The 20,439-nt window shown below is 42.6% G+C and overlaps 1 protein-coding gene across 1 annotated transcript in view; it reads left to right on the top strand.

Annotated features, from left to right (window-relative positions):
* Positions 1 to 5,180: 5,180 nt before the first annotated feature.
* Positions 5,181 to 20,439, top strand: part of ZBTB11 (zinc finger and BTB domain containing 11) — a 35,199-nt gene continuing 19,940 nt past the window's right edge. The window contains exons 1-4 of the mRNA XM_070406056.1: positions 5,181 to 5,831; positions 11,607 to 11,842; positions 12,680 to 12,911; positions 19,550 to 20,391. Of these exons, the coding sequence (XP_070262157.1) occupies positions 5,522 to 5,831; positions 11,607 to 11,842; positions 12,680 to 12,911; positions 19,550 to 20,391 (1,620 nt within the window). The 5' untranslated portion in view covers positions 5,181 to 5,521. The remainder of the gene's footprint in view (positions 5,832 to 11,606; positions 11,843 to 12,679; positions 12,912 to 19,549; positions 20,392 to 20,439) is intronic.

The raw sequence follows: 20,439 nt of genomic DNA on the forward strand, positions 1-20,439 counted from the left end.
CCAGATGAAAATAGTCCCCCAACAAAAGGAGACATATGTAACACTCTTTGTAATACTTTAAGAAATAAAAATTATTATAAAAAAAAAAAAAAAAAAAAAAAAAAAAGAGATCAACCAAAGGACTTGTATGCATGCATATAAGCATAACCAATGGACATAAGACACTGGGGGGTAGGGGAGGCCAGGGGATTGTCAAGGTTGGGGGAAAAAAGGAGACATATGTAATACTCTTTGTAATACTTTAAGCAATAAAACAATAAAAAAAAAAAAAAAAAAAAAAATAGTCCCCCAAGTGACATGCCACCAGGTTACCCACCAGGCTGACATTGGTCCCAGCTGGGCCTACCAGCACCTTAGGACAATGAGTCATCCAAGGAAACTTGCTGTGAATGGCTCCAAACACAAGCCAGGTCTCAGCACCTGGCCCCAACCACTGATGTTCAGGAGCCCACCTCTGACAAAGACACAATCTACCTTCACACACAGCTCTTGACCTTCCCCCTGACCTGGAAGACAAATTTCTGCCAGGACATCTGATTTTTTATGTTAGTTCTTTTGAGTTTAGGCTGTTCTTCCTGTCCTGTTTCCTGGTCTTTGATCATTATGAGTTTTAGAGGGGGAGAGGCTTATGGGACTAGTTCTTCCCTCTCTGGCCGATGGGGTACCACCTCGGAACTAGGGACATAGCCAGGACCAAGGCAGCCAGGAGAAGATGGGAGGTATGTGAGTCTTCTCTACACTCCCTGCACCATGTGGGTTGAAGATTCTCAAGGACACTTTGATAATGGGGTGAATGAGGACTGGTATGAGGTGTTTCCTTTCTACCAGGTAGCAGCCACAGGCAGTTGAAGACTTGGGGATGCTGAGGAACAAAACAACTCGGGGTTGATTGGACACTCTATGTGCATGCGGATAGGGCCTGGCAGTTGGGGAGCAGTGTTTAGCAGCTGTCCTTTGCTGTGTGGAGGGTCAGTTGTAGCGCCAGGACAAGGGCTCTACATGTGGATTGGCTGTTGCTGGTTTCTGACGAGGGAGTCCATGACTGAGACCCTGGCTTTAGGATCTGCAGGTGGGTAGCGGTCTATGGCTTCTGATCGGTGGTCCCAGGCTACCCTTGGCTGAATGGAGGCTTGACTGCAAATAGCTTAGATGGTACCCCAGACACTCTCTTTGGGAAACTGTATAACCTAGGTTGTCTTGTTTTCAGATTTCAGGAGTTTACAAATAAAATGCTTTGTATTTTATCTTATTTTTTAAATATTTTTACTGATTTCAGAGAGGGAGAGGGAGATAGAAATATCAATGATGAGAATCACTGATCGGTTGCCTCCTGCATGCCCCCTACAGGGGATCGAGCTCGAAACCTGGGCATATGCCCTTGACTGGAATCGAACCCGGGACCCTTCAGTCTGAAGGCTGTCGCTCTATCCACCGAGCCAAACCAGCCAGGGCAAATGCTTTGTATTTTAAATGGCCAATAAAATAGATCCTGAAGTTATTTGAACATAGTTTCCCCAATCATAACCTGTAACTTGAGCATTCAGGCAAACATCAAGTCTTCTTTCTAGTTTCACAGAACTGGCTACTTTTTTAAAATTAAATAAGCATTATTTGACATATAATATTGTGTGAGTTTAAGGTGAACAGATATTGATTTGATCCACTTATATGACAGTATAACTGCCACTGTAGTGTAGTGAACACTTCTGACAGTAGGTGTTTGGCTGGAGCTCAGGAGGCCAGCCTGGACTCCAGGAACTCTGCAGAGCTGGCTGGGGACAGGCGATCCACAGCATATGATGGGAAATGACACAGCTTCCAGAAAGGTTAGGCATAGAGGAGAGAATAACCCTTCGGGCAGGTGGAAGATGTGGGACCAAGTGAAGGACAGGAACATGTTGAGGCATTGCTTCCAGAGTCCATTGAGAAGCAGGGCTGCAGTATGGGGCATGGATGGCCTGGGGTCTCCGAGAAGGAGGGTAACTCCGGATGTGGGAAAGGCATTTCGTACCATGAGGGGATCTGGGCTTCCCTGGGGCCCATAGTTGACATTTGGCATTGGTTAAAAGTGAATAAATATCATAAATTTGTTGCACAAATACTGATATACTACCTTAAAACATCCCCTATTCTGTGGATACGACCAAGAGAGGTAGTTAAACCCATAATAACGTAACTTCAAGAGGTCAAAATGAGGGTTTAATTTCTTGTGGAATAATAAAAATCACGAGATTAAGCATGAGCCGCAGAGATGTAAGTGAACATGGCATCTTCCTGGTTCATGCCACCTCCATCCCAGGAGGTGACCCACATTCCACCCCAACTCCCCTTCTGTGCCATCCTGGGGTAGGTGTGCATCAGCCCTGCTCATTTAGTGGTATGTCCAGGGAGGCCTGGTTCTTATCAAAGGCCCCACCAAATCGCAGAACTCCCCAGATGAAAAGGGCCCCCCAACCGGTGGGATGATGCTCCAACCCAAATGACCCACACTGGCCAGGACTAATCCAGGGGTTTCCATGGTGATACCACAGGCTCCCTGGATCCTAAAGTTTCAGCTGCTCCCTTTGCTGCCACCATGTGATGGCCAGTTCCGAGAACTCAACCTCAGGGAAAAAGAGATCTGACTGCAGGGTGGACAGACTTGTCCTAGGGCAAGGACAGAGGAGGGGAGACTCCAAGAAGAGGAAGGGTCATCACACCAAAGGTTCAGGGCAACAAAGAGAGTGGGCTGCCCATCTGAGAAGATGGAAGTGCACCCCATCACCCCTTTTAGGCAGCTGTCTGCCTCCTCCCCATCACTGTGGTCAATTTCAGTCCCACTCGCTGCTGGCACCACTACATCCCTGTTCTCATATCACAGGACAGCAAGTTCAGCTTTTGTCAGGAAGACAACTGGAGCACCTGTAAAACATTTTACTAAAACATGTCTCTGTATTGACCCAAACACAGGAGAATCCAAGTATTAGTGAGCCCTCGGTGCTTTCACAGATTGTGTTTTAGCAGAATCTAAATTGGGTGTAGGGGGATTTCTTCCTTTTTAAAAAAATATATTTTTATTGATTTCAGAGAAGGGAGAGGGAGAGATAAAAACATCAATGATGAGAGAGAACCATTGACTGGCTGCCTCCTACACATCCCACATTGGGGATTGAGCCCACAACCAGGGCAGGAGTCCTGACTAGGAATCGAACCAAGATCTCTGGTTCCCAGGTGAACACTTAACTACTGAGCCACACTGGCTGGCAAGGGGATTTCTTTAACTTAGTTTTTCTTTGCCATTCCACAATTTGTTTACTTGCAATTTTATGTTAATAGACTTACTTTTTATATTACTTTTTATATTAAATTGATCTTTTTTATTTTTTATTTATTTATTTTTTTTGTAGAAGGAGGAGCGGAGAGGAAAACATCAATATAAGAGAGACATTGATTGGTTGCCTCGCAAACTTGCCCCAACCCAGGGATTCAACCTGCTATCTGGGTATGTGCCCTGACTGGGAATTGAACCCACAACGTTTTGGTGAACAGGATGATGTTCCGAGTCACCTGGCTAGGGCCAAGTTGATCTTTAAAGGGCATGGATTTCAGTAGAAGAGTGGTGATGCTGAGCTGAGCACATACACGGCTTTTGGAGGATGGATTTGGACATCTACCCATGGGGGAAGGGTGTATCTCCCACCTTCTAATTCTTCCTTCTTTCTCCAGCTGTAGTCTGTGGACTGAGTTAATGACCCTGGGTAATTCCCAGCCTTCTTAGCTCTGTCTTTCCTCTGGGCCTGGGAGCTCACGTACCTAGAGCCACAATCTTTCAAGAATGCTGCCTCGGGTTTCTGGGTCATCTGGAAACGTCTCAACCCCCACCCCAAGTACTTGGAGACTGGGCACATCCTGTTTTGTGAGCCTACTGCCCCCACCTCTCAGATTCCTGGCTGCGAGAGGAAGGTGTTGATCTGGAGTTTCAGGACCCAGAGAAGCACTGCCAGGACCTGCCCAGTAACCTAGCAATGTGCTGGCCTGTGGCTCTGGTCTGCACTGCAGATCCAACCTAGGACCAGGGCTCTGGACTACCAGCTAAAAATGTGAAACTGGACCTACACTGCAGAATGGAAAACACAGTTTAAGTTTGCTTAGGGGGAAATGGAGAATTCCCCCTCTAAGCATATGTAAAAATATGCAAATGAGGTTAAGAAAATAGCGTTAGCCATCCTCCACACTCCTTGCCAACAATATTACCTTCATATGTAGAAAAGTCTCTATATAATCAGGCCATTCCTGAAAAATCCTGACTATCCCACGGGTAGTTTGAAGCTAGTGGTTGAAGTTTAGAAATAAATTATAACTCCCATCAATAAATAGGCTTTGAAGGGGTCCCGGGTTCGATTCTGGTCAAGGACATGTACCTTGGTTGTGAGCACATCCCCAGTGGGGGGTGTGCAGGAGGCAGCTGATCCATGTTTCTCTTTCATCGATGTTTCTTTTCTTTTTTTTTAAAATTGATTTCAGAGAGGGAGGACGAGGGAGAGAAAGACAGAAACATCAATGATGAGAGAGTATCATTGATTGGCTGCCTCCTGCGCGCCCCCTACTGGGGATGAGCCCGAGGCTCGGGCATGTGCCCTTGACCGGAGACGAACCTGGGACCCTTCAGTCCGTAGGCTGACGCTCTGTCCACTGAGCCAAACCAGCCAGAGCTCTCATCAATGTTTCTAACTCTCTATCCCTCTCGCTTCCTCTCTGTAAAAAATCAATAAAATATACTTAAAAAATAAATAAAAATAAATAAATCGACTTTGAGTTTTATAACACTTAACTGGAAGCCACATTTCCGTGTAAATGGGGTCTCTTCGGTTTTGTATTCATAGGCCGCTAGCCTCTCAATCGAAGACTTAAAATCTGATGCTTTTATGTCCTCAGGTGTCTCAGACGGTGGGGGCGGGGGGAGGGGAACAGACTCCTTTACACCTTAGGCAGGCGACCCCTGTGAAGGGTCGTTGGACCCACAGGTTGGCGACCCACAGGTTGGGAACGGCTGCCTTAGGGCATCTCGGATGGAATAACAATTGCCCATCGGATCCCACACATGCTCAGAGCATGGGAAAGGAGGGGAAAATTAGAAGGGAAACTGCCAGGACTTAAGATGTCGGGCCTAAGCCAGCTCCATCTCCCAGGGAGGGCCTACCCGCTTCCAAAATGTCCTCCCGCGGTCCTGACGTCACTCGACGGGCTGGGATCCAATCAGGGCGCGTTCCCTCGCCCACGCCTGGGTTCACGTCACTTCCGGTGGTGCAGCAGCCATTTTCTCAGTCGCCAGCGGATCCCGCGCGCTGGAGAAGTGCAGTTCCCCCTAGTTACCAACTCGTTAGTTCTCCCTCCGCGCTGCGGGCGCGGTCGACGAGCACTCACCACAGGCACGGCCGTTCCTCCCGGCAGCGTCTGCGCAGCCGTAACATCCGCCCGGAGCCAGAGCCGCTGTCGTCCTCCCGCGCCGCTGACAGGCGTTCTCGGGGAGCCCGGGTCAGCGATGTCAAGCGAGGAAAGCTACCGGGCCATCCTGCGCTACCTGACGAACGAGTGCGAGCCGTACGCGCCGGGCACCGAGGGCAATGTCAAGCGCAAAATCCGCAAGGCGGCCGCCTGCTACGTGGTGCGCGACGGGACCCTGTACTACCAGCGGCGGCAGCGGCACCGCAAGACCTTCGCGGAGCTGGAGGTGGTGCTGCAGCCCGAGCGGCGCTGGGGGCTCATCGAGGCGGCGCACCTGGGCCCGGGCGGCACTCACCACACCCAGCACCAGACCTGGCACGACTTGTCCAAGACGTACTGGTGGCGAGGTAGGCTCTCGCCCGCGGCGGGAGAGCGGGAGGGCGGGCTGGCGGCTGGTGTCCAGACAGGGCCGGATGCCTGAGGCGGGCCTGGGCCTGTGTGCAGAACTGCGCGTTGGAGGGTCCCTCACCCCGCTTTTCGAACGCCCCCCGCCGGCTCAGCCGACGCTCGGCGGCGGCGCGGCTGCCAGGCGGAGCCGAGAGGGTGAGGGACGGGAAAGGCGCCGCACTTCCCACAGGAAGGAGGCCTGGGAAGCTGGGGGCGGGCCCTGGCCCGGGGTGGGGCGAGGGTCTTCCTCGGGGCGGGGCTCGCGAGCGGGGCGGGGCGGGGCCCGCCGCCTTCCCTCAGGGCAGGTTCTGGCGCCGGGCAGCGGTTAGCGAGGCTGCGCGCTGTGCCTTTAAGAAGCCGGGTTGTGCGGACGGTGGCGGGAGAGGGTCCGCCCGCAGCCCGGCTCCTTTTCCGGTGTGTCCCCCTCGGGTTTGAGCAGCGGGCCTGAGGTCCTCGGGACCCGCCTACTCGAATTCCTCAAGTCGTGGCACTGCGGTGTAGATGAGGAGGAATGCGGTTACGTGCAGAAGTGATTTGTTTGGAGCAACTGCAAGCAGTCATCTGGAGCTTCGTTTTTAGGGCAGGAATTCAATGTCAAGAACAGCCGGTTCTCCTAGTGTGAACGTTTTTTTTTTTTATGTTCTTCCCTTTAATACCAGTGGAAAGCGCTTTGGAGCTTTTGCGCGGCACTGTATATACCTTGAAAAAATGCGGTTGCCCTGGCCGGTTTGGCTCAGTGGATAGAGCGCCGGCCTGCGGACTCAAGGGTCCCGGGTTCGATTCCGGTCAGGGGCATGTACCTTGGTTGCGGGCGCATCCCCAGTGGGGGGTGTGCAGGAGGCAGCTGGTCGATGTTTCTCTCTCATCGATGTTTCTGGCTCTCTATCCCTCTCCCTTCCTCTCTGTAAAAAATCAATAAAATATATTTTTTTAAAAATGCGGTTGCTGTGATTGTTATAGTCAGAAGTATAAAGTTTTTTGGCTGCTTGGGACCAGTGTAGGGAGGAGGCGTGAGTCTGTGGAGTCAGTAACAGCGGGGATGGTCCTCGATCCCCACACTGACGGGAGGGGCGCTGTTGAGCCGCTGGCGGGAGCCGATTGCTCGGCTTTGTCGGTGGGTCCGCAGAGCAGTGGTTCCCCACGGGGACGCTCTGCCTCCCAGGCCTGTGTCCGGAAACAGTCGTGGTGGTTGTAACCGGGGTTGTACTGGCACCTGGTTGAGTAGAGGTCGGGGCTGCTAGGCCTTCTGCAGTGCACAGGACAGGACGCCCTCCCCCCGCCCCCAAGAACCATCTGGCCCCAAATGTCAACACCGCGGAGGTTGAGAAACCCTGCTCTGGAGTAACTGTTCCTCCAGTTGTCTTATTAGGGGACTACCCGCTAAGGTCATTCATTTTACTTTGTTCTGAGTCTTTACTAAGTAAAGAACCCTTTGATGGTAATTTGGTGTTTTATGTGGACTATTTTTCTTGGTACCAGAGAGGTTGACCAGTGAGCATTATTTACCAAACGCTTGTGTAGTAGTTACTGTGTGTCAGACACTGTCCAAAGTGCTTATAAATAGTAGCATTTAAACACAGGCACCCAGAGGTTTGGGGACTTGGCCATCATCACAAAGCTAGTTAGAGGATTCAGATTTTTCTGCATAAGTAATTTCAGCCCTTTGCAGTAATTCCCACTCTTAAATAGTAAATTAACTATTTTTACACAGTGGTGGTTCTTGAATGGTTAACTTGAGGTAGATCCTTTCAGCTTATCAACCCTGGATCTGGAAAGTTAGGTTTAAAATGATCCCATCAAGCCCCAGCCAGGTTTGCTCAGTGGACAGAGCCTCGCCCGGCTGAAGGGTCGCGGTTTCAGGCTCCTCCCCGGCCTGGGCCCTGGTCAGGGCTTGTGCAGGAGGCATAGTGTGTTTCTCTCACATTGATATTTCTGTCTGTCTTTCCCTCTCTCTTCCACTCTCTCTAAAATTCTATGGGAAAATATCTTCAGGTGAAAATAAAATAAAATACAGGAATTTTAAAAAATAAATAAAATGATCCCATTAAACACTAACACTCAAGTTAAAGGACTTGTAAAACATAATAGGGTGCTTTTGGAGAGAGTTGATTTACTATCATACATTAATACCATTTTCCCCCTGCAGTATTTATTATTTTTCATCCTTGTTCAAATGCTTTTGTGTAGTTTCTCAAATGCCATTTGAACTCAACCAGTGAATAGTCAAACCTGTGCTGTATGCAGAATGTGCTAAATTGTGTAGAATCATAAAATGTTTAGAAATACAATCAAAATTAATTAGAAAAACTGCCTCTGTTTATTTTGGACATGGAAATTTCCCTAGCAGCACTTTTTTTTAATATGCTGTTATTGATTTCACAGATGAAGGGAGAGGGAGATAGAAACATCAATGAGAGAAAATCACTGATGGGCTGCCTCCTGCTTGCCCCCTAATGGGAATCAAGCCGGAAACCTGGGTAAGTGCCCTGACCCAGAATCAAACCCGAACCATGATCTTCTGGTTCATGGATGAATGCTCAACCACTGAGCCGTGCCAGCTGGGTATAGCAGCACTTCTTATTCTCTACGTATGTTTTTTACTTAGAAATGTATAGGATGTCCCAAAAAATGTACATATACGCTTTGAATAATTACAAAGGTAGTGTTTATTAAAATATATTTCATTTTCAAAATTGAGCTATCAGCTGTTAAAGTGTGTATACATTTTTTTGGGACACTTTGTATATCTTCTCTTACATCTTCTCCCATTCACATACCCATTTACTTTTTCTTATTTAGTAAAATATGAATAAATAAAATGTACCATTTTAGCCATTTTTAAGTGTGCAGTTCAGTGACATTAATTCAAATTGTTATGTAATCACAACTATTCATCTTCAGAAATTTTTCATCATCCCAACCCATTTACTCTCATTTGTTTTACACAGAGAATGAATATCTTTTTTTTTACAGAGAAAATGAACACCTTTTTCATTTCTTTTTTTAAAAATATATTTTTATTGATTTCAGAGAGGAAGGGAGAGGGAGAAAGAGATAGAAACATCAATGATGAGAGCAAATCATTGATCAGCTGCCTCCTGCACACCCCTACTAGGGATTGAGAATCTCACCCAGGACCCTTCAGTTCTCAGGCTGACACTTTATCCAATCAGTCAAACCAGCTAGGATTCATTTCTTCTTAATTGTATGTAAAATATATATCTGTCCAGGCTTTTTATTGTTTTGTTTTTTTTAACCTACTCATGTCTCATACAAGTATAGACTTACTATTGACTTTAATATTTTCAGATGCTAGAATATAACCTCTGTTGCTCTCTAAATCTATGCACATGTAACTACCTTTTTAATTTTATTTATTTATTTATTTAAATATATTTTTATTGACTTCAGAGAGGAAGGGAGCATGAGAAAGAGAGAAACATCAATGATGACAGGAATCAACTGCCTCCTGCACACCTCTACTGGGGATCAAGCCAGTAATTGGGGCACATGCCCTTGACTGGAATTAAACCTGGGAGTCTTCAGTCCGCAGGCCAACAACGCTCTATCCACTGAGCCAAGCTGGCCAGGGCATAAATACCTTTCTTATGAAAGTTATATTTATTGCTAATCCATTATTTTACAAGTTATGTCTGCTAAAAAATTGTATTCTGTGAACAAATTCAGCAAAGTCCTAGGTTAAACAGGTTTTTTTTACTGTAGAACTCAGAGTTTTTTAGTATAACAATATCCACTGTGTGTATCTAAAATGAGAATACAATTTTTGAATTTATGAGTTCACTATGTACTTTCCAGTAAGGATGGGACATAATATAATTTGAGGAATGCTGCTTGACTGCTCTCTGAAAGTTGAAAGCAAGGAACTTGGTATATTTTGATATATTGAAACTCTTTTCAGAAATTTATTATATACCTCTGTATCATTTTAGCTAATTAATGAGCCTTTTCATTTGCATTTTATTTGGGAATTGTGGGGAAAGGAGTTTCTGTCACAGGGATGGACAAATGTGTTCTTGGGTAAGTAGTATAATATACTGAAAGGTTACATGGCTTCTGGAGGTCCAGCATGCAATTTACTAGATGTGACTTTGGACAAGTTACTTGCCTCTTAGGCCTTCATTCTCCCAGTCTGTAGAATGAGAATCAATTGGTCCTAATTTATAAGGATGATGTGTGTGTGTGTGTGTACGGTAAATCCTCATTTAATGTCCTCGATAGGTTATGATTTTAAGCAAAACGATGTATAACAACCAATTTTACCATTGGCTAATTGATATATATAAGAGTTAAGTTCCTATTTAACTATTCATCTCGTCAGTGTAGTAGCAAACTAACATTGAACAAAACCATGTCATTCAAGGCAAAGACCTGCTATATATAAAAAGTGTTCCTCCCTGCTCCCTACCCCCACCCCAACATGCTGGGTTGAAATTCAAAAATAGGGTTTTGAGAGTGCCTTTTGTACATTCAACTTTTGTTAGTTGTGTATGTTGTTATTTCAGATAAACTTAAAATTTCGTGTGGGTGGGAAAGGGAAGTACGTCTGTAATAGTGTCAACAATAAAAAAGAAAACCTAAAATGTGATAGCTTTCAAAAACATGAGATTTCTTTTATAATATGATTACAAGGTTTGGTTGTAGTCCTGTTCAGGTTGCAGATTGGCCCTGCCTGTCTTTTTTTGTTTTTTTAAAAAATATATTTTATTGATTTTTTACAGAAAGGAAGGGAGAGGGAGAGGGATAGAGAGAAACATCGATCAGCTGCCTCCTGCACACTCCCTACTGGGGATGTGCCCACAACCTAGGTACATGCCCTTGACCGGAATTGGACCTGGGACCCTTCAGTCTGCAGGCTGATGCTCTATCCACTGAGCCAAACCGGGCAGGGCCCTACCTGTCTTTTTTCATCTGCAGTTCAAGCTAAAGTACAGCATCCATCTGGAACATGTTCTTTAAGAGGGGATGAAATTCAGAGAACTGAGGTGAAACAGTCTCTCTCTCTCTCTCTCTCTCTCTCTCTCTCTCTTTTATTTCAGAGAGGAAGGGAGAGGGAGAGAGAGATAGAAACATCAATGATGAGAGAGAATCATTGATCAGCTGCCTCCTGCAGGCCCCCAACTGGGGATTGAGTCCACAACCTGAGCATGTGCCCTGGCTGGGAATCGAATTGTGACCTGGTTTATAGGTGGATGCGAAACCATTGAGCCACACGGGCTGGGCAACAGTGCCTCTTAAGCTTCTAATGAGACATGGCACATATATCCATTGACCAAAGCAAATTGCATGGTCAAACCTGATGTTAGTAAGGTGAAGAGGTATTAGCTTGAACCACATTATATTACTGTTTATGAAGGTCAAAAACAGTTGAATATTAGCAGTTTCATGTAGCTCCTAATGCATGAATAAGTAGCAGCTCACGTGAAAATGGGCAGTGCTACATAGTGGTGGCGAAGTGAATAACTAGAAATAAACAAAACAGTCTACTTCAGCATGGAAAGAAACCATTGTTTGTAACCTTATATCTTTGAAAAAATGTATCTTAAATTCTAAAGAACTCTGTGTACTTAATGGGTCATGTTTGTGTCTACACATATGCATGCACTGGAAGATACATAAGTATACACAGACTAAATAATCACCTGTATAATATATTTTTCAATTTTTAAATAAGAACAATATTACATTTGACTTGTTAACTTTTATTTTTATTGTAGGTATATTAAAGCAAGTCAAAGATTACATTAAACAGTGTAGCAAATGCCAGGAGAAACTAGATCGCTCCCGTCCAATATCAGATACTTCAGAAATGTTGGAAGAATTAGGACTAGACCTTGAATCTGGAGAAGAAAGTAATGAATCAGAGGATGACCTGAGCAACTTTACTTCAACTCCAACTACAGCCTCCAAGCCTGCAAAAAAGAAGCCAATATCTAAACATGAACTTGTATTTGTAAGTGGAACTTTTCATTCAGCTTTAACATGTGTAACTAATGTATTAGTGTTTGTAGGCTTTGTGAATTTTTTCTTAAACTACTAAAACTGCTTGAGTATTGGCATTGACATTGAAGATTTAAGCTGGTCTACGTCTGCAGCGATTCTCAACCTGTGGGTTGTGACCCCTTTGGCGGTCGAACGACCCTTTCACAGGGGTCGCCTAAGACCATCCTGCATATCAGATATTTACATTATGATTCATAACAGTAGCAACATTACAGTTATGAAGTAGCAACGAAAATAATTTTATGGTTGGGTCACAACATGAGGAACTGTATTTAAAGAGCCAGAAGGTTGAGAACCACTGGGTAATGCACTATGTTGTTGTATACACTAGAAGTATGCTAATATTGCCTCTTCATTCAGCATAAATATTCCTGTTGTTCTCTTCAGAATGTAACTTGTTAATTACTCCTCTCTTTTTTAATGGTGTGTTGACAGACAGAATACACTTCTGGAAGCAGTCTCTGGGCCACGCAGCAAGGTGAAATTAAGCTGGCTAGGTCTTTGTTTTTTGCCTGCATTAGTTTCATATGTCATCAGATTTCAGGCTAGTAAGAAATGAGATGCAGGCTTTCAATGGGTCAAGTAGAATGAACATAGCAGAAGAGAGTGAGAACAACATATCTTTTCATTTAAATACATAGATAATAAAGAAAGAATATCAGGCTATTTCTTTCTTAATTAGTGGTATCTTTTAAAAGGGAAGGATGTGTCTTGTCTTAAATTCTGTTAAGGGTAGACATACAGATGATATATAATACAACTCTTGGTCTCACACTTATTTTGATAGGTTGACACCAAAGGAGTGGTGAAACGTTCTTCTCCAAAACATTGTCAGGCTGTGTTAAAGCAACTGAATGAACAGAGACTCTCCAACCAGTTTTGTGATGTTACTTTGTTAATTGAAGGAGAAGAGTACAAAGCTCATAAATCTGTTTTGTCAGCTAATAGTGAATATTTTCGAGATCTTTTTATTGAGAAAGGAGCCATTTCCAGTCATGAGGCAGTGGTGGATCTTTCTGGTAAGAATTTTCTAATACTCTTGCTTTTTGTTTATAAGTACATACTGGAAAAGGCATGTGTGTGTTTGTGTGTATGTGTGTGTGTGTGTTTCTTACAAACTCAGGGTTAATGCTAAAGTGGAAGAAGCCCACTTATAGCAGCAGACTAAGCTGAACTGAAAACCTGTTAGCAAGGCTTCCAAGGTAGATTTATGGAAAAGGCTGTCATTTCCTATCCACTGCCTCTTAGGTGAGACAATTGTAGCAGTAGAAGATTATCTGGGATTTACACTGTTAAAAACAGTTTGAGAAAAGTCCATGACTGCACTGCATCAGTGTTGTTACACTAAGTAATTGTTATTTTAAAAATGACTGCCTGTATATTAAGTTGTGGAACATGTTAATAATAGAGCACTTTTGTAGGTCTGGTTTTTGATTTTTAAGATTAATCACTAGAACTCATTAGGTTCAATAATCAAACTGTCAGTGAAGGATAATGAGAATTCCAGGTAGAGGGTTTTTTGTTTGTTTCATTGTTATTGTAAATGAATAATTTGACTTTTGTTTTTGGCCTTATTAGAACTTATAGAAGGGCTTAGGAATCAATAAATGAAAATTTAGTACGAATTAAAATAGCTAACCTGCTGGGATGGTGTGGCTTAGTGGTTGAACATTGACCTATGAACCACGAGGTCACAGTTCAGTTCCTGGTCAGGGCTCTTGCCCAGGTTGCAGGTTTGATCCCCAGTGAGGGTGTGCAGGAGGCAGCCGATCAATGATTCTCTCATTGATGTTTCTATCTCTCTCCCTCTCCCTTCCTCTCGGAAATCAATAAAAATATATTTTAATAAATAAAATAACCTTATTTATTCATTTTTTCATAATATTAACTTGCTGCAACTCTTGAATTACTGACATCACTGTGTAAAGTGTCATTTCCTCTTTCTGAAACAAAAAAGTAATTTTGTCCAGGTATATTAACACTTAACCTAGTTAACCACTGATCCTTTTCTACCTTATACTTTTTAAACTCATTTCTTCTGGGGAGACAAATACATATATTTTTTTCTTATATGTGCTTAATTACTAAAAGCTTGACTCATGTGGCTCAGTGGTTGAGCGTCAACCCATGAACCAGGAGGTCACGGTTCTATTCTGGTCAGGACATGTGCACAGGTTGCAGGCTCTATCCCCAGTGGGGGCATGCAGGAGGCAGCCGATCAATGATTCTCTCTCATCATTGATGTTTCTATCTCTCCCTCTCTCTTCCTCTCTCTGAAATCAATAAAAACATATATTTTTAAAAAATTGTTAATCATCTGTGTGTGAGGAACTAATGTAAGCTCAGGCAATACAATGATGAGCAAAAACTTTTATGGAGCATAGAGTTGTATTACATTCTAGATTAGTGGAGTTTGCTTTTCTCTGGGTTTGGAGACTCAGGAGAAAATACTCCTTATAGTGGGCCTTCTTAATAATAAAATTCATCACAGATATAGTCTTTTTATATTTTAGCTTTGGAATTTTTTTTTCTGTCTTTTTGCATCTGAAGCAGAAAAAAGCATATGAGTGTTTTTCTTTCCCAATTTCTCATTAGCTTGTAGTAAATTAAAAGTCCGCCCCCAAATAACTGCAATACAACCTCTTTATTAAAAAAAATACCTCATTTATTCTTCATTCCATATGCTTATTTTTATATATGTTAAGCAAATATGTTTTGTTTTTTAAGAATTTTTTTATTCATTTCAGAGAAGGGAGAGGGAGAGATAGAAACATGAATGATGAGAGAGAATCATTGATTGGTTGCCTCCTGCACACTCCCTACTGGGGATTGAGCCTGCAACCCGGGCATGTGCCCTTGATCAGAATCGAACCCAGGACCCTTCAGTCCTCAGGCCAACGCTCTATCCACTGAGCCAAACTGGTTACGGCTATGTTTAATTTTTAATCTATTTGGAATATTAGTAAGAGATAGGTGTTTGATATCATTTCCCTCCCTATTTTGATCACCACTTTTCTCAGAACCATTTAGTGAAAATTCTATCCTCTTCCTGCCCAAAGACCATGCAAATTCTCTTAGAAAACAGTTTTCTGCCCTAGCCAGTTTGGCTCAGTGGATAGAACGTCAGCCTGTGGACCAAAGGGTCCTGGATTTGATTTCTGTCATGGACATGTACCATGGTTGCAGGCTCCTCCCCAGCCCAGACCCTGGTCAGGCCTCATGCAGGAGGTAACCAATCAGTGTATTTCTCTCACATTGATATTTCTCTGTTTCCCTCTCTCTTCCACTCTCGCTAAAATCAATGGGAAATATCCTCAGGTAAGGAAAAAAAAGAAAACAAATTTCCACATGTATTTGGTAGTGGCTCTAGGTTTTGCTCTAATCTATTGGCTATTTCTTCCTACTCTCTTTTTAAATTTTTTTATCCTCACCTGAGGGCATGTTTCTATGGATTTTTAGAGAGGGAGGTGGGCGGGGGAGAGGGAGGAGAGAGAGACAGAGACAGAGAAAGATGGGCTGCCTCCCATAGGCACCCAGATAGGGGATTGATCCTAAAACCTTTTGGTGTATGGGACAACACTCCAACCAACTGAGCCACCCTCCAGGGCTTTTCTACACTCTTAGAATTTGGTCTTAATTACCTTAGCTTTATAATAAGGAAAGTTTGCCACCTTTATTTTTCAGGTGGGTTTTAGTTATTTAGAACCAATTGCTATTTCATATAAACCAGCGGTTCTCAACCTGTGGGACTCGATCCCTTTGGGGGTTGAATGACCCTTTCACAGGGGTTGCCTAAGACCATCGGAAAACACATATGTAATTACATATTGTTTTTGTGATTAATCACTATGCTTCAATTATGTTCAATTTGTAACAATGAAATTAGGGGTCACCACAACATGAGGAACTGTATTAAAGGGTCGCGGCATTAGGAAGGTTGAGAACCACTGAACTGTCAAAGCAGCTCCTCAACTTCCACAAAAAGAAAATAATGTATTTTAATAGAGACTATAATAAAGTTTTAGAGATTTATCCAACAAAGGCCTTACTTATCTTTTGCTATAATCCAAGGTACTATATACTTTTTGATACATTCTCACTTTATATTCTGTGTTTCTTAATCTCTCCTTCATAATTTGTTCATTTCTTTGTAGATTATCCTGAAAAATTCCAGTTCGCTCACTCTTTAGCTGTGTCTGATTTGCTATGAAATTTATTGAGTTTTTTATTCCAATTTGTGTTTTCCATTTTAGAGGTTCTTTTTAGTTTTATTTCAGATGATCAGTTTTAGGGAGCTGCTTTTTATGATCTTTTGTTCTACTGGTATGCTACTCTTTGTTTTTCATGTCTGATTATAGCAATACTTATATTCTTTGCTGGTTTGACTTATGCTGTTTGTTTCTACTAACTTTTTGTTCATTTGTGTCTTGTTTCTTTGTGATTTAAAAAAAAAAAAACACCCTATATATACTGAATTCATATTCTTTAGAATTTTATGGGAAATCTTTGAGTCCTAAGTTGAAGATCCTAGAAAAGCATTTGCTTCTTTTAGATACTGAGGGCATTAGCAGTCTGGGACCACTTTAAATTCTCATCTTGAGGTTTTTTTTTATGACTATCAAAGTGCTAAATTAAGCTTGGCTTAATTTGGTGGGGCGCTGAGTATATTTAGAATAATATTTTAAAATATTTTTATCTAGTATTTTTCAAGTATATGGGTCCTTCAGGGCATCGTAGTCTACCATACTGTATGCTGAATGTGGAAGTACCTGTCATAAGTTTATTTATTTATTTTTTATGAGAGAAACACATCGATTAGTTGCCTCCTGTACGCCCCACACTGGGGATCGAGCCTGCAACCGGGCAATGTGCCCTGATCGGAATCGAACCGTAGCCTCCTGGCTCATAGGTCAATGCTCAACCACTGAGCCACACCAGCTGGGCATGTTGTCCTTTTTTAAAAAAATATATTTTATTGATTTGTTACAGAGAGGAAGGGAGAGGGATAGAGAGTTAGAAACATCAATAAGAGAGAAACATCGATCAGCTGCCTCCTGCACACTCCCCACTGGGGATGTGCCTGCAACCAAGGTACATGCCCTTGACTGGAATCGAATCTGCGACCCTTGAGTCCGCAGGCCGATGCTCTATCATGTTGTCCATTAAAAATTTTTTTTTAATTTTCATAAAAACATATAATATAAAATTTCCTAACTTGGTAGCTCAGTTGGTTAGAGCATCATCCCCATAGCTAAGGTTGCAGGTTTGATTCCAGTTAGGAATCAAACATTGAATGCATAAATAAGTGGAACATCAAATACATGTTTATCTCCCTTCCCCTCTTCTTCTCCTCTCCTCTCCCTCTAAAATCAATAAAATAAAAAGAAGCCCTGGCTGGTTTGTTCAGTGGTTAGAGCATCAGCCTGCAAAACAGGCTCTCAGGTTCGATTCCCTCTCAAGGGACCTTTCAGTCCGCAGGCCGACGCTCTAGCCACTGAGCCAAACCGGTTTTGGCCAGTGTTAATTCTTTTGTGGAAAATTTTTCTTATGGCTTCAAACTTAGGAATTAAAAAGATACTAGATAACAGACCAACATACATTATTTTGTTGGTATGTGTGTGTTTTTTAAAGAAATATACTTTCTGTCCAGCTGGTGTGGCTCAGTGTTTGAACGCTGACCTATGAACCAAGAGGTCACGGTTCGATTCCCGGTCAGGGCACATGCTGAGGTTGCAGGCTTGATCCCCAGAGTGGGGCACAGCTGATCAATGAATCTCTCTCATCATTGATGTTTCTATCTCTTCCCCTCCCCCTCCCTCTCTAAAATCAATAAAAAGTATATTTTTTTAAAAAGAAATATTCCTTCTTTCTTCAAGCTATTTAACTTGGTCTCATAATTTGTAGCAGGATTAATATGGTTATAGCCTATTTAATGACAGCCTTCATTGGGATGGCAGAAATAGCCATGATGATAATGTTGATGTGTAGTTCTCTCAGTTTTCAACCTGATCCTAATGTATCTCAGTGTATGGCTTCCATGTATACTTGTGCATCCCGTCTGCCTATGTAAAAGGACAGCATTTTATGTAGCTTGAGTCAAAACTGAATAACGCAGCAAATGTGTGTTTTTAAAAGGTTGCTTTGGCTCTCTCTATATTTTTTAAAATATATTTTTATTGATTTTAGAGAAGAAGGGAGAGGGAGGGAGGGGGGGAGGAGAGAAACATCAATGATGAGAGAGAATCATCGATCTGCTGCCTCCTGCACGCCCCCATCTGGGGATGGAGCCTGCAACCTGGGTATGTGCCCTTGACTGTAATAAAACCTGGGCTCTTCAGTCTGTGGGCCTGAGCTCTATCCACTGAGCCAAACCGGCTAGGGCTGGCTCTCTTTATTTTAATAAAAGATCTCTAAGATAGCCCAGCTGGTATGGCTCAGTGGTTAAGCGTCAACCTATGAACCAGGAGGTCAGTTGGATTCCCGATCAGGATACATGACCAGGTCTGGGGCTCGGTCCCTGGTTGGGGGAAATCAATGAATCTCTCTCATCATTGATGTTTCTGTCTCTTTCCTTCTCCCTTCCTCTCTGAAGTCAATAAAAAAATATTTTAAAAAGATCTCTAAGATAAATTATTGCATATGAAAAGTAAGGCACAGTAGAGTGTAATAAGATACCTCCTGTAAAAAAAGGGGAGTAAGAATATTTGCTTGGCTTTATAAAGAAACTCTGGAAAACTATACAAATTCTTAAAAATACTGGTTATGGAGATGGAGTTAGACATCACTATAATTTTCTGATTTTTGAATCATGCCTATATTAAAGTGGCTTTTGAAAGCGAAGTACTGAGAACTTAGAAAAGAAATAAACTGATCTTATTTTTTCAGATAAAATAGGAATGTAATACCTCATGTGTACAGTAATTATTTCATTCCTTAGACCAGGAATAGGCAAACCATAGCCCAATTCTCCTTTCCCTCGTTTTTTTTGTAAATAAAGTTGTATTAGAACACAGCCACACCCATTTGTATATGTGTTATCTGTGACTACTCTTTCTAGCTATAATGACAGAGTTGAGTAGTTGCAACAGACATTTTATGGCCTGTACTATTAATTATCTGACTCTTTACAGAAACATTTTGCTAGCCTCCTGCCTTATACCTTGTTTTTAAATATTTAGTAGAACTCATTGTTCACAATAAAATTTTTATATGGACTTCTATTAAAATATGCAAGCTATACATATGAAGTGAGGTTAGGAGACAAGTTGGTTGAACCCTGCCTACTCACCTGCATCCCTCTCTTTTTTTACCCTCCATTCTCCAGCAGCTGTTTCTTGAGGGGAATTTGAGGAACCCCCGGGGTTCTAAGGAGTACAGTTTGAAAATGACTGCCTTACAACAACTCTTTGAGGTAGTAAGTCTGATATTATTTTCTATTTTAGGTATTGAGAGACTCGGCTTATAGAAGTGAGTTAGTCAAGGCTTAATAAACAACCAGAACACAAAAACAAATCCAGAGTGTTTAATTGCAGAATAAATGGTCATGTTTGCCTTTATATTCTATTTTATATTGTCATAATCATGTATTAATTGTTCTTACAAGGTGTGTTAGTGGTGATTTGACTTTTTTGTCCCTCATCTGTCTTGTTTCATATAGGTTTCTGTAAAGCAAGCTTCCTCCCTTTACTGGAATTTGCCTATACTTCTGTCCTAAGTTTTGATTTCTGTAGCATGGCTGATGTAGCCATCTTGGCTCGGCATCTCTTCATGTCAGAAGTTTTAGAAATCTGTGAAAGTGTACATAAACTAATGGAAGAGAAGCAGCTAACGGTATATAAAAAGGGTGAAGTACAAACAGTTGCATCTACCCAGGACTTACCAGAACAAAACGGAGGTACAGCACCTCCTGTGGTTAACAATGAGGGAACCACCACAACTTTACCTACTGACCTTGGGGATTGTGAAATTGTACTGTTGGTGAATGGAGAAGTGCCAGAAACTGAGCAGCATGGAGAGCTCAGACAGCGGCCTGAGCCCCAGGTCCCCGCAGAGGCTGAAGCTGCTCTGTCACCTTCACCTGTATGCTGTGCAACTGATTCTCACCCTGAAATGGAGTCTGTTGATTTAGTAACAAAAAACAACCAGACAGACCTAGAAACTTCAAACAGTAAAGAAGGTAGCACAGTTTCTAATATTTATCCTAAACTCTCCAAAGAGAATGTAATCAGTGGCTCTCCAGAAAACAGTGATATGGGAAATGATACATCAAATGAGGATATTTGTGATGAAGACATTCCAGAGCATAGACAGAACCTTGGCCAATCTTTAAAAGATCAGGAAAATCTAGTTGCAAAGACAGACCTCAGCCCTGATGATGATACTTATAGAAGCAGGCTTCGACAGCGTTCTATTAATGAAGGGGGATATATTCGACTACACAAAGGAATGGAGAAAAAGCTGCAGAAACGGAAAGCCACTCCCAAGTCAGCAGTTCAACAGGTATGATGAAGAGTTGACATTTGTAGTTTTAGCTTTAATTTGAAAGCA

This window comes from Myotis yumanensis, unplaced genomic scaffold (assembly GCF_028538775.1).
Source record: "Myotis yumanensis isolate MYYU_CA2020_CCGP unplaced genomic scaffold, mMyoYum1.0.hap1 SCAF_2, whole genome shotgun sequence".
Taxonomy (NCBI): Eukaryota; Metazoa; Chordata; class Mammalia; order Chiroptera; family Vespertilionidae; genus Myotis; species Myotis yumanensis.